This window comes from Alligator sinensis, unplaced genomic scaffold (genome assembly GCF_000455745.1).
Source record: "Alligator sinensis unplaced genomic scaffold, ASM45574v1 scaffold498_1, whole genome shotgun sequence".
NCBI lineage: Eukaryota > Metazoa > Chordata > Crocodylia > Alligatoridae > Alligator > Alligator sinensis.
In genome coordinates, this window is record NW_005842469.1 from 664,229 (window position 1) to 678,104 (window position 13,876).

At 41.1% G+C, this 13,876-nt stretch overlaps 1 protein-coding gene across 14 annotated transcripts in view; it reads right to left on the bottom strand.

Moving 5' to 3' along the window:
- The window catches only part of EPS8 (epidermal growth factor receptor pathway substrate 8), a 147,359-nt gene that overhangs the window by 36,603 nt on the left and 96,880 nt on the right, over positions 1 to 13,876 (bottom strand). For all 14 annotated transcript variants that reach the window (XM_025212530.1, XM_025212531.1, XM_025212520.1 and 11 more), the window contains 6 exons: positions 12,855 to 12,928; positions 9,438 to 9,564; positions 8,965 to 9,053; positions 7,065 to 7,139; positions 5,054 to 5,202; positions 349 to 532 (listed from right to left, as the gene is read on the bottom strand). In XM_025212530.1, the coding sequence (XP_025068315.1) occupies positions 349 to 532; positions 5,054 to 5,202; positions 7,065 to 7,139; positions 8,965 to 9,053; positions 9,438 to 9,564; positions 12,855 to 12,928 (698 nt within the window). The remainder of the gene's footprint in view (positions 1 to 348; positions 533 to 5,053; positions 5,203 to 7,064; positions 7,140 to 8,964; positions 9,054 to 9,437; positions 9,565 to 12,854; positions 12,929 to 13,876) is intronic.

A 13,876-nucleotide genomic window follows, 5' to 3' on the forward strand; every position in this document is an offset into this window, starting at 1 on the left:
ACATGTATTCAATCTAATAATATATGGTCTTTGAAAACATGTTGTATGCAGAGGATAAAACTGGATCCTCAGGGACCAGAATCAACTCTCCAATTTTAATCTATGGAAAACCTGTACCCTATGAGTTCAGTTCAGTGGGAGCAGAATGAGTACCTTTATTTTCTTTTTATTCTTGCATGAACCAGACTTGTACTTAGAGAAACACACATAATGTCAATAGAGTTCTAACCAGTTTTTACTGGTGTGGTTGACAGCAGAATCTAGTATCACCTTTGGTGGTCCCATTTGAAAGCTATACTCTTGGCCCCTTATCCCCCACCTTACAAAACATGTTAGCAATTAACCTACCTCAGTTGACAATCTTTTCATTTCTTGTTTGCGCTGCTGCTCTGCAACATTTGCCACAGACTCAGCCAACTGATTCAGTTCTTGTTCCTTGGGAGCTCCCATAAAGCTCAGCAAAGGAGGCTCCCAACCATTTCTGAAGCGTGGAATATAAGGTGGAATAAAATGATCTTTGGGCCAGTCCACTCTGTAAAAAAGGCAGAGTCATGTATCAAGAGCCAGACAGTTACAGAAAACATTATTTACTGAGGATTGCTGTGCTTCTTTCTGGAATATAAAGAAGCTGCTCCTGGCCCGGTCAGCTCAGAGAGATATACATTTCTTATGCAATGCAGAAGATGGGTGACAAAGAAGCCTGGGTTATAATTATTCAGGGGTGAATAATGCTAAGTATTTCCCCCGAACACCTAGAATTCCAGCCCTCTCTGCTGGGTTAGCATGGACAGGCTTCAGAGCAGCAGCAGGCTGTAAAATGTGGTTTAAAAAGTAGACATGAAGGCTGGAAGCACTGACTATTTATCTAAGAGCTTTGTTACACAGTAATTTGGGGCAGCTCCTGGAGCTCTTGAGCCCTGGATTTTCTGCATGTTAACGCCTTAAAGTGATTTTAAGCACTTGTTATGTGGCTTAAAGTTACACCACTGTAGGGAAGGATTATCTCAGAGCTGCACTACCCAGCTCGTTTCATTAAGGCATGGCCACTCCCCACAGATATGCTGCCCAAGCTAAAGTCCTCCAGTATCCCAGGATCTTTCACATACCCGCCCATAGCCCTTTAGCAACTCATAGCCACACATACAGCTCCTAGTCCTGTCCCTGCTTACCAGACCTCTAGTGGCAAGTCACAGCTGTGCAGGTCAGGGACAGAGGGTTTCTAGACTGACTGCTCTAAACTCCAGGCTAGCACTAACAACATTTGCACAGCTCACAGTGTAAGGTATAACAAGGGCCTAAAGCTATGAAGGTGAAAGCTAGACTAGAGGATGAATTGCTTTTGTCACACAAAAGAACAAAAAGCCTCACAGGAGTCAATGTAATCACTAAATTTGCTGAACTGAATTTTCTAACACAGACTGCATTTCTGAAAGTACTGTGTTATTCCTTAGAGATCCATTGGTATTCATCATCTGAACTCACTGTATCTGAAGAAGTTTTTCATGGTCTGCTGGGCCTATATACTGTACATAAAACATTGCCCTGCAGCATGAATTATTGCCTCCTCAAAGGACAAACAGACCTCAGAATACACTTTATAGTTTCTTTTAACATTACTTATTGTGGGTATTGTTAAAAACAAATCAAGGTGACAAATGCTATCAAACCAGCGTAGAAGCAGCCAGCATTTACTCAAGCACCAACATGTTGATGTTAAGTTATAAGCAAGCTCAGCAATCCCTAGGTTATTAATGATCTTCATGTTGTTTCGTGACAAAATATAGCTAAGTTGCACAGCACAGAACCATGTCACCAGCAGAAAAACAAGAGAATATGTAGTTAGTCACACCATTACTTTAAGGGTTCAAACCTTCCAAATGACTGATGCATACTACTTTTTGGAATAAACCATTATTTTTTCAGAGAGGATTGGATGGGTCAGGGGAATCAACACAGAATAAAAATGCCTCTTATTTTTAGGTCATGCCTTCAATTCCAACACAGGGTTCTAACACTGCAAAAGGGTACTCCCCATATGAGTCTACAAAATCAGATGCCTCTGCTGGATCACAGCCAAGGTCAGTAATAACTGAAGATTATCAATTATCAGTCTCAGTAAAAGAGCCAAAGGAAGCATGGGCTGGTACATTTTTGACCCTAATGAGGGTTTTGTTCAGGAATAAGAGGGAGTACAAGGATCTTTGAAGTGACAAAAGCCTATGGCTGTTCAGCATTTCCTCTGTGGACTTCAGATTTAAATAAAAAAATATACTTGAATGTATTGTTTGAAAGCACATAATAGGTTGAGGCTTAGTTTATGATTTGATCTGAGTGGGTGGATGAATACATTCAAAATGTATGACATCTCTGAACCAAATCCTAATATATTTCATGGATAAAAAAACCCAAAACTTAATATGGGGAGGTAATAGGGGAAGCCTTATCAGCATTCTCAGAGAGAAAACAGGACAATCAGTTTCATGCCTGAAATGTTCATATACTAAAAGGGGGGATTTGATAGCAGCCTTTAAGGCTGTTACAAAGAGGATGGAGCTAGACTGTTCTCAGTGGTGGCAGATGACAGAACAAGGAACAATGGTCTCCAGGGGCAGCAAAGGAGGTTTGGGTTGGATATTAGGAAAAAAACTCTCACTAGGAGGGTGGTGAAGCACTGGAATGTGTTACCTAGGGAGGTGATGGAATCCTTGGAGGTTTTTAGGCATGACTAGATAAAGCTTTGGCTGGGATGATCTAGTTGGGGATGGTCCTGCTTTGAGCAGGGGGTGGACTAAATGACCTCCTGAGGTCCCTTCCGACCCTCATTTTCTGTGATTCTATTATTCTAATAAGAGAGATGGGGAGCAAACAGAAAGAATTGGAGGTCCTAGTATAATAGAGGAAGTATGTAATTGGGATTATGGAGATGTAGTAGGATAGTTCACAGGATTGGAGTACTGTCATGAATAGTAATAACTTGTTTAGGAAGGACAGGTAGGGGGGGAAAGAGGTGGTATTGCCTTATATACAAAGGAAATACATATGTATTCTAGGATACAGTACAAAGTGATGGGGGTAGACATGTTGAAAGTGTCTGGGTAAAAGTCAGGGGGAGAGCAGCAGGGGGATGTCACAGTAGGCATCACCTAGAGGAGAACAAGGTAATAAGGAACAGACAGCATGGATTTACCAAGAGCAAGTCATGCCTAACTAAGCTGATCAACCCGATTTTCTTCACCAATAAGGTTTCAGGCTCCCTGGATGGGTGTGTGCATGTGGGGAGGAGGTAGGTGTGTGGGTGGGAGACAGTAGATGCAATATCCCTTGACTTTAAAGAAATGCAGGTTAGATTAATACAGTAAGGTGAACACAAAAATTTACTGGATCATTATGCTCAACAAGACATCAATAGCTCAATGTCTAGTTGGGTGGAGTTATCAATTGGTTCCCTAGGGGTCTGTCCTTGGTCCAATATTTAACATCTTCATTAATGATTTAGACAATTAGACTGAGTGCATACCTATCAAATTTGCAGATGACATCAAATTTGTTGGAGTTGCAGACACTCTTGAAGGTAGGGCTAGGATCCAGAATTACAGGGATAAACTGGAAGAATGGGCCAAAAAATCAATCAGACGAAATTCAACAAGGACAAATGCAAAGTCCTGCACTTGGCACAGAATAACTGCATGCACAAATGCAGACTAGAGAATGATTCGCTAGGTTATAGTACAGAAGACAAGGACCTGGAGGTTACCATGGGTCGTAAGCTGAATATGAGCCAACAGCGTGTTCTTGTTTCCAAAAAGCCAACAGCACGATGGGTTGTATTAACAGAAGTATCACAAGCAAATAAAGGGAAGCAATTCTTCCACTCTGTTCAGCACCTGCAGTATTGTGTCCAGTTTTGGGCCCCACACTTCAAGAAGGTTATGGACAGATTGGAAAGAGTCCAGCAGAGAATGAGAAAAATGAATAGAAGCTGAGGAAGCATGACTTATTTGGAAAGGCTGAAATAGATAGGGATGTTTGGAGATTAGGAAGAACTTTCTGACCATGAGGGTGGCCAAGCATTGGAACAGGCTACCTACAGAAGTGACGAAATCTCCATCCCTGGAAATTTTCAAGAGCAGGGTGGACACTTGGCTAGGATGACTTAGTCACAGATGTTCCTGCCACTGCAGATTATCATCATCTGAAGTAACCCAACTCCAAGAACCACGTGGTTAAGAAACACTGTATTGATTTTAATTTTTTTCAGATGCCCTGTTATTAGCCTTCAAAGCCTATAAGAATCCCAGACATCTTTTGTGTGTGCGTGTGTGTAAAAAAACAGCCAAAAGCATAATGTATGAAGAGGGCAAATATTTGCTATGTTCTAACTGCAGACACTGATGAATCCATTACATTAAAAGTGTGGATTCCCTTATGCATATACACTTAACATCATCCAGTTGTTAAATTAAACACCATTGCTTAAATAAAAATATTTTTCTTAAAAGACGTTTTGGAGACATCAATAATTGTTGTAAGCCTGCTGACTTTAAATAATTTTGGAAGTTTAAAGTAGAAATCTGTTTGTAATTCTCTTTATAATAATGTTGTCATTATTTTGTTACTAAATAATGCACTTCCCTTAAAATAGACTGTTAATTGAGTCCAGCTGGTTGATGACCAAATGACAATGGAAATGGAGGGGGAGATTGGGAAGGGAATGGAAAGGGCCATTTGGAAAGATGGTGGGTGAAAGATTATGTAGTTAAGTTTGCCCTTTTGATATCACAGGCAAAATAAAAAGCCACACTTGGAACTGCTTTCATTTCTAAACACTACCTCCCAACTCCTCAAAGGCTGGCCTGATGTCCACTGAAATCAAAGAAAGCCTTGACACTGACTTCTGAAGAAGTTAGATCAGGCTCAAAGAGAGCCAAAATTTACATTACTTACACAGAGTTTACTTTAGCATGAACCATCTGGTGAGTGCAGAGATATTTTTAGTGACCTGATATTACATTGTCAAAAATCATCTCTAAAATATGCAAAGAGATTTTCTTACCTGGCTTTGGTCCATGCATCACCCAATGACATCCACAATTGCCCTTCCTCACTGTTCACAGTAAAACACAAAAAATCTATGGTATCCTTTGTTAGGAGGGGGCTGAGTACTGTACCAGCAAGTTCTGGACCTCCAGTTGCTTGTACCACCTACATCAAGACAATTTTAAAGTACTATTTATTCAATTAAAAAAAAAAAAAAAAAAAAAATCAATGGATTTAAATACCCGTGCTCAATAGATGTTAAGTGAAACTTAAAGAAAGGTTGAGACTACAAGGATTTTGTACAGAAGTGTTAGAGAGTAGGTCTGGAGCAGACATCTTTTTAAAAGAACATGCCCTTACTTTAAAAAGTAAAAAACAAAACCTCAAACCCTAAAAAAAATGTATACTCTTCTTCTAGAAGGCCACATGATAAAAATACCAGTGAGGTGCTAACATTACTGCATTTGATAGAATCCTAATGAAGCTGGTGTCCTGAGGATCAGCTGTAACCTGTTGCTGCTGGCAACCTTATCGTTGCCCTCAACATGTGAATACACTTTTGCCCGTAATTCTTCAAATGTTGTTTGTTTTGTTTTTTCCCCCCATTTTAGATGTGGCATGGGATGGTTTATATTCCTGTGATCAAATTGCATTTAACTAATAAAAATACTGTCTGGATCTCCTTACGGTGAATATGTATTTAAATCTCTTTCCAGAGTGTTTAAATGGAAGGCAGTAGCTTTGTACTCATTTTTCTTATTAAGGAAAAATGTAAGTATAGGCAAAATTTGAATTTGTCCATACATTTTAAAACTAGGGTTAATTAAAAACATCTTGCTATAAAAGACTAATATACTGATAATTCGGGGTGAATTTTCTAAATTAGGACTTGCTAGTAGGGGTGTGCAAAATGGGCTGTATTCTATTAGGATTAGGTGTGAATTGGGGATAGTGATTCAATTCGTTGATTTGGTTGATTTTGTCGATTCGGTTGAATCTGAAGATTCAATGCTGATTTGGAGAATCAGCAATTCGGCCATAGACAGTTTTAAATGTTTTTCTACATACCTCGAGGTGCCAGGTGTGACTCATGAATGCTGCGATGCTGGGGCAGATGGAGCATCCCACAGGAGCACAGGTGGGGGTGGTCCCCCACGTGCTCGGCAGCAAACCTGGAAGTGGACCAGAAGTACTTCCAGGTTTGCCGAGGACTATGCTGGGGGGGTCACCCCCTCACTGCCCTGGCTCTGTGATCGACCACAGGGGGACCCCTGGTGCCCCCAGACCGAGGAGGTATCAGTTGGCGAGCTGGGGACACACGAGAGGTAGGGGGCAGCACATCCCCTGGCGGACCTGGAAGTGGACCAGAAGTGCTTCTGGTCAACTTCTGGATCTGCTGCTGAATGCACTGGGGACCCTCCACACTCCTATGGGACACTCCATCTGCCCCAGCATCTCAGCATTCATGAGCCATCTGCTACCCAGAGGTATTTAGAAAAAACATTTAAAGCTGTGTCTACGTCTGAATAGTTGAATCTTTCCAAATCAATTTGGAGGGTTCCGATTCGATTTGGAGAGATTAAAGGGTCTCTTGATTCAATTTGGATTCGGAAATTTGGCCACCGAGTTGGGCCGAAAGTCCACCGAATTGAATCAGCAACCGAAGCTTCGCACAGCCCTAACTTGCTAGGTCTTTGAGTGATGAAAGCTTTGAAGAACGGTGGGGAGAGATCAGCTTGGATAGGCCCTGCATAAATATGCTCCCTCTGAGCTGCCTGTCTCTGATACTAAGAGATACTGGATACTGAGTTACATGGACCTATGGCCTGGCCCAACATGGCATTCCTTATATTCTTAACATGCTTATTTTCTAAATAGATCCTGATCCAAAAAATTAACTACACTAGTAATTTTTCCTTACTCTGTCCCCGCTAACCCATTTTTAATCTCATTACATTTTTAAATGTTCCAGAGCATTTAAATGAAGCAAGCCTGATGGACACGTTCAAAAAATCATAAAACCTTACCATATTTAATGGTGTAAACAGAAAATGAACCAATTCAGGTGCACTAGGGTTCTGGATGTGGGATTTCAATTTGGCCTGAGGGAGGAAAAAGAAAACAAATTGATAACTTTAATGACAGTTAAGTGGTGCTTAGCAAAATCACCCGTCAAAGGGAAGATATTTTAGCTATGGAATTAAAATGCATGTTATATTTTGCATTTTATTGCGTTTATTATATGTATGGGGTGACAAAAACTGGGACAGAGTTGTTGAACCTATCTCCCAGTTACCCCTTGGAAAGGAGATGTCACATAAACAACCCATAAAATGTTGCACTAATTACCACAGTAGTGGTAGTTCCTCCAAAGATGAGGTGAGGCTTGTGTAAATGCTCGTTATGTGCTTGAGGAAAGGCTCTTAAATGCAGGAGGCCAGAGAAGAAAGGGTTAAGAAATCTAAAACATGGAGCACCACACTGTTCAACCATGTGCTCTTAGGTGCAAGAGCATCAAGATGGAGAAGACTTGATTTTCTCCACAAGAGAGTGTCTATGATTTAAGAGTTTAGGATCAGAAAACACTATTGTAAATGTCCAGTCTGATCTGCAAAACAGAGGCTATGGCACTTGCCTGAATTAACTGCAATTTCAAGTACATGAAGAACATGACATACGGCAACTTTCCCTAAATTCCCAACCTTTACAAATATCTTGTAGAGTACATCACACCCCCCGCCCCCAGAACACACCCCCCCCCACACAGACCCCAGCAGCCAGTATGTTACTTAGTACCACCAGGTGCCAATGGCTGGTGATGCACAGGGCAAGAGCAATCCACGGGCTAGAGTATTTTAAAGCTAATACGTTTTGTGTGCATTTTCATGGCATACTTGACAAGTATTATTCAGTGTACTTTGCAGTGGCAATGAGTACAGAATCTGACAGGCACAACTGAAATACTAAATAGAGAGTATTAATAGTGAGACTGGCACACGTGCAAGAGTGAGCTGAGCTTTTCCCTAACAAACCTCTCAGGAAATCATTTTACAATTAAAATTCTACTTGTGCTAGTAAAACTCTTGAAACATCCTTTTTCTGTATTTTTTTTTTTTTTTAAATAAAAAATCCACACACATCATCCACCAGTCAGGAGACAGCCCAGTCAAATCTTTGCTGCTCTAGGATCTATAGATTGGCATTGCAATTTTGGACACAGATGAAAGGAGCCAAATGCCACTTGGGTCATTCCTGGCTCCTCTGTAGATAGGGACTTTGGAGCCCAGATCACCCAAGGACCAGCTCAGCTACTTCCAAATCTGTTTAAGTCAACTTGACTGGATTGGAACATGAAGTAGGAACAATATGGATTTATCACAGAGGCATGTCTCCGGCCCCTCTAACCATGAGATTGAGTACCAACCACTTGTTCCTGCTCTGTGTACAAATGGTTCAAGAAATGCAATCTGGCCCAGGTGAACTCAGCATCGCTCTCAGTCTTCAACATACTTGTTGGTACATGACCAATGCCATTTTAATAGAGGCTACAGTACATTTTTAAAGCATTTTTCACAGATGGAGTGAGAATGAGAGGGGGCAAGGGAATGTTTCATGCCCGACCATGCTGACACACCCCAGAAGACTAATGCTCTAGCAAAGATGCTACACCAGGCTTGCTACCCATCTGTTCCTTGTTTCATATTAACCCCCGCCCCAAACAACAACAAAAACATTCTAGCAACTAGGGATGGGTGGTGGTTTGTGGTGCTAGGGGCAAAACTGACATGACAAGGTGCCCTCAGTCAAATTTAAGGTAGCTGAGAAAGAAAAATAACACACTGTCTGAGAAGCTAAGAAAATCCAGAGAAGCTAGGAAATGCTGCTCCTGCCTACCCTATGGAGCTGTAGCTGGTGGCAAGTACTTACAAGAAGGTTAAAGCCATGCTTGAATTTCTGAAAACAATCAACAAATTCATCTGGAGGTGGCGGTTTTGCACGGAGAGTGAGAACCCCCTCTAGTGAACAAAATGAAAAATGCATTGGTTAGAGTAATCTAGCACACTTACAGTTATTGCTATGGGTTCTAGTCTGAAGCCTTTACTCGCATCAGTATTCCACATTGACTTGAAGAATGGGACTTCAAGGGGAATTGCTTACATGAGTAAGGGCTGAAAGACTAGAACAAGTTTTTATTCTTACTGTATATCCAGACTTAAAGGAAAATAAAATCATTTGTTTAATGAAATTGAAATTGCAACCATAAAAATGTAAATAAGACCCCCCGCCCCAAGAAACTCCTCCCTACACACACATTTCCTAGGTACATACATGGTTTTAGAGGGGGAAAAAATCCTAATCATAATAAACTCTAGGGGTATGGAAGGGGGAGTAGTTCTTACCTCCAGGTCCTTTCTTTTTATTTTTTTTGGTTTTCTTTCTCTTTGAAAGCTCAGAAAATGCCTCAGCAGCTTTTTGAAGTTTAGTAACAAAATATTCAATGTCATCCAAAATATGGTTCAGAATTTGCTATAGAAAAGTAAGAAAACAATCACTCTCCCTATCTTAAATAGCACCGTTAGTCATTAAAACAAAAATCAGTAAATTTGTAGTTTCCTACATTCACCATCAGTTGCAAAAAGTTCTGTATATTTAGGTTCATTTTAAGTCTGACATTTATAAAACTGACATTTGTTTATTTCTGAAGTTTAAATATCCATTTGAAAAAGTCACGATCATTAAAAGCTGTTCTAGGCAAGTATTACATTTTGGCTTCCATTAGCTCTAATTCACATAATGTATTTTCCCACAGAGTACATGAAAAAAATGTTGTTAAAGCATAATTTTTTCTATGCTACTCATAGAGAAGTAGGGCTGGAAGGGAGTTCAAAAAGACCATCTAGTCTAACCAGGGATCTACAATTGAGCCATTTTCTTACATGGCATACTTTAATATTCACTTTGATGTAATATACTAAAACTGCTATTTTACTAAATAGCATACTTCATTTTGCTATATATGGAAGATTCCTTGACCAACTTAAATACCATATGTACTTGACTATAAGATGACGTTGAATATATGAAAATCCCCCAGTAATTAGATTCTGTATAAGGAAGATATATACATTTGTTATAATTTTTCAGGTGTAGAATTTAATTATCAGAGGGCTGTTTTGAATTGGTCCCCCTCTGACTGCTACAGCAGGGAAAATAGGGGGTGGGGGTCAGGTGGCTTGCCCTCTGCTACCCCCCACAACATCTTCCCCCTGCAGTCTTCCTGCCCCATTTTACTATTAAGCCCTGCATAGGCTGTTCCCTCTCTGAGCACAACATGGTAGTGAGCTGTACGTGACAGTAAGAGGGGAGAAAGGGACAGAGGGGAGGGCAGCAGTTCCCTCTTTTCCCCCAATCCACCACTATCTTACCCTTTGAAAATCTGAAATGCAAAGGACCAAGAAAACCACTGACTTTGAAATAAACATTCCCACAGAGTGCAAATTACTATAGGTACCCATAGACTTAGTTGGTTCAGCATTGATGGATTTTAACTCGTTGAAAACTGCTGCAGTTTTTAGCATAGGTATCCCATAAACAAGCTTTTGAGTAGCATTCTTGTACCTACTTATACATAATACAAACCATGCATGATATTAGTCCAAAGCCAAAAGTCTCATGACTTACGGTATAGTTCATTGGGCTGGACCCCAGCAGAGCCCATAATAGGTCATGCCATGGTGATCCCACATCTCAACACTGCTCTGTATGTGTGTGTATTCAACAAAGGATCCATGTGCTAATCCCCACCCCCCCAATGACGGGAACCAGGTGTTCTCATCACAAGTCCCGAGACCCTCCAAACATTTATATGCAGATGAGGGCCAGGGCTGCCTGGTCCATTTCCACCTCAAGATGGAAGGGCCATATGAATCATATGCGACAGGCTGAGAGACAGGAGCTTGGTGATGTTTGCCAGATATTTAAGGCTGGTGGGGAAACAGGAATAATTGGAAATGGGAAAGAAAGGCACTGCTGAACTGTGGGAATGAAGAGGAAGTTGAAATGTATTTGATATAGTGGTTCACCATGACTTGAAAAAGAGTCAATGCTCAGGGGGGCTGGGCACAATGAGCACTGTGTCTTATCCAGATAGACTGCACAGACCTGTCCTTGTAAAGGATACCCCATAATTACTTGGCAGGGGAAATACCATGACCATGATGGTGGTAGGGGAAGGTAATGCAATTAAAATAGCACTGTGTAGTGCAGGGTGCACCTTTGTCAGCTTATAGACAGGACTCCCTACAAGAGCCTCATGCTTAGCTTCTCGCTGGCCAGTTTCCAGCAAGAGGATCTCAGCTACATACCAACTTTATGGAAATGGGAGATTCCTCCCTAGCTTGCTCTTGTGGCCATACTACTGAGAGCAAGCAAAACTCAGGGGCATCCAAATCCTAAGTCTCCAGGCTCGGGCCTGAATGTAGCATGCTTTCCAAATGATTTGGAAGCATCTGAAGCCCCATGCTAGGGTGGAGGATATTTGCTAGTAGCAGTGCCACATATGGTTTCCGAATTAGTCAAATGGATTTGGACCTGATCTGGCTAATTTGACCTGGGACATAAACATTTTTCCTAAAAAGTGCCCCATCAACATCTCAGTGTTTTTGGGTATGATCAAATGTAGCACTTTTGTCACCAAGGGAAGGGTGTCAGGGCTGGCTCTGCTCTCCTGGTGCCAGCCTGGTATTGCCAGTACCTCCAGGCCCAGTGCTATTTCCCTGTGAAAGGAACACTTGCCTGCTTTTTTCTAAGGACCAAAAAGGTTCCTATCAGTGTATTTACCTAATACAGGACAGGTGTAATATGGGCATGCTCAGCATAAGCTACACACAATCAAGTTCCTAGCTGGTTTCTATGACTGAGCACATGCTCCTTCTAGCAGCAGTTTAATAACAGGCAACATATTTAATGAGGGGGTTTGCTGGTATGCAAATATAAGATGAGGGGCTTTTACCTCCCAAGCTGATTGTGGAAAAAAACTTTTTTTTTCAAGTAAATATGGTAACTCTTATGCATAAAGTGGAAGGGAAGAACAGGCTAAGTAGAGCACAGGTATGTGCGGCAATTCAAGAACATACTTAAGTACATGCTTAGGTCCAACTCAATTCTGCTGCACTTTAAACAGATTTAAGCCCCATAAAGTTTAAGGGGATGTAAGCATACTCTTCAGCACCTTCTTGAAGCAAAGCTTAAGTGCATTTGTTTCTCATATCTAAGTTTCTAGCTTTCCAGAACTGAATCTGATTTTAGTTATCTCATCTCAGATCTCATTTCAGCTCCTTGAAAATCTATTGTAGTACAATCTGGCATGGTTGGAAATTTTTCCTTCTGAAATGAAGTTCATTTATGGAAAAAAAGTCTCTTTCTGTTCATGAAGCAACAATTTAGAAGAGTGTTTCTTAACCTGTGGGTTGTGACCCAAAAAGTGGGTCGCAAGACTATATGAAAGGGTCATGAACAAACTTTAAATATGGATCAACAAACTTTAAAAATGGATTCTTCTTTAAAGGAGAAAAATGTGGGAAACCATGGCTTTTCCCTTGCAGACTGGCAAAGTTCCAGCCTGCAAGGGGCTACTTGGGACCCCCCATACCCCAAACACATTCCCCCTGCCCCACACACTGGGGGATGAGACCTGGGGGCGGAGGCACTGGGTCAGGACTGGCCATTGATGTTTACAAATGGGTCCTGGTACAAAAAAATATTGAGAACCACTGATCTAGAAGACTGATCGATACTGCATGTATTTTCTCACTTACAACATCTCTGTCAATCCTGGCTGCCATCATCTCAGCTGTTTCTTCATGTTCAGGGAACTGTCTGGGTTTTTCATCTATGCAGAAAGAGAAAAACACACATAATGCAGAGTACATCAGGAACTAAAAACTAAAGTTTGCTCTCTCCTAACCCTACACAGAAATCATGGTGCTAGAAGTAGAGGGAAGACTAACATTATTCATGCCTCATTTGCCAGTGTTCAAAGGTGGGATACAGTGTACAACTGTCCAAAATGAGGCAAAAAAAAAACAAAACAAAAACAAAAAAAGAAAAGGATAGTCTAATTATGACAATTTTATTACTACCTAAATACTTAAGCGCTTAAATTTAAAACATAGCAAGATTCTTTTATGTAGTGTAAATGACTGTAAGTAACTTCAATTTCACGACATACCATATTTTCTCACATAAAGCACACACCTTTTTCCCCAAAAGCAGCCAGGGGAAATTTATATGTGCATTATACGAAGAAACAGATCCTTAAAGATCTGGAAATTTGGCAGCGGGGGAGAAGCAGCAGCACGGCTCTGGAACCTACAGCAATTAACATAACCCCCACCCCCACCACCATGCTGCCAAATTATGGGTTCATGGGAGGAGCTCCCTAGCTGGATAACATGGCCTCCCATGTTGGATTCAGCCAGTGCACAAGGTCAGTCCGCACCTGGATCAGGTGCATAGCCCTAGATCGAGAACACAGCCACAGACCTGGTGCACTGGATTGCGTCAGTATATAGGGTCAGTGCACAGGCCCCATCCACAGTGCAGTACTAGAAGCAAGCTCAGGAACAAGCTTTATTCCCTAGTTGCTGCTACTTGGTCATTTACCCATAATACATTATAAGAATTTTCTTCTTCAAGCTGTTGCTCAAAAAAGACATTATAATATGGAGTGTGCCATATGTGAGAAAACAAAGTAAATCATTTTCACCAGTGATATGCAAGGTGACCATAACTTGTGTGCAGTGTAGTTAGCTTTGCAACTAAAAGGAAGGGCATTCCT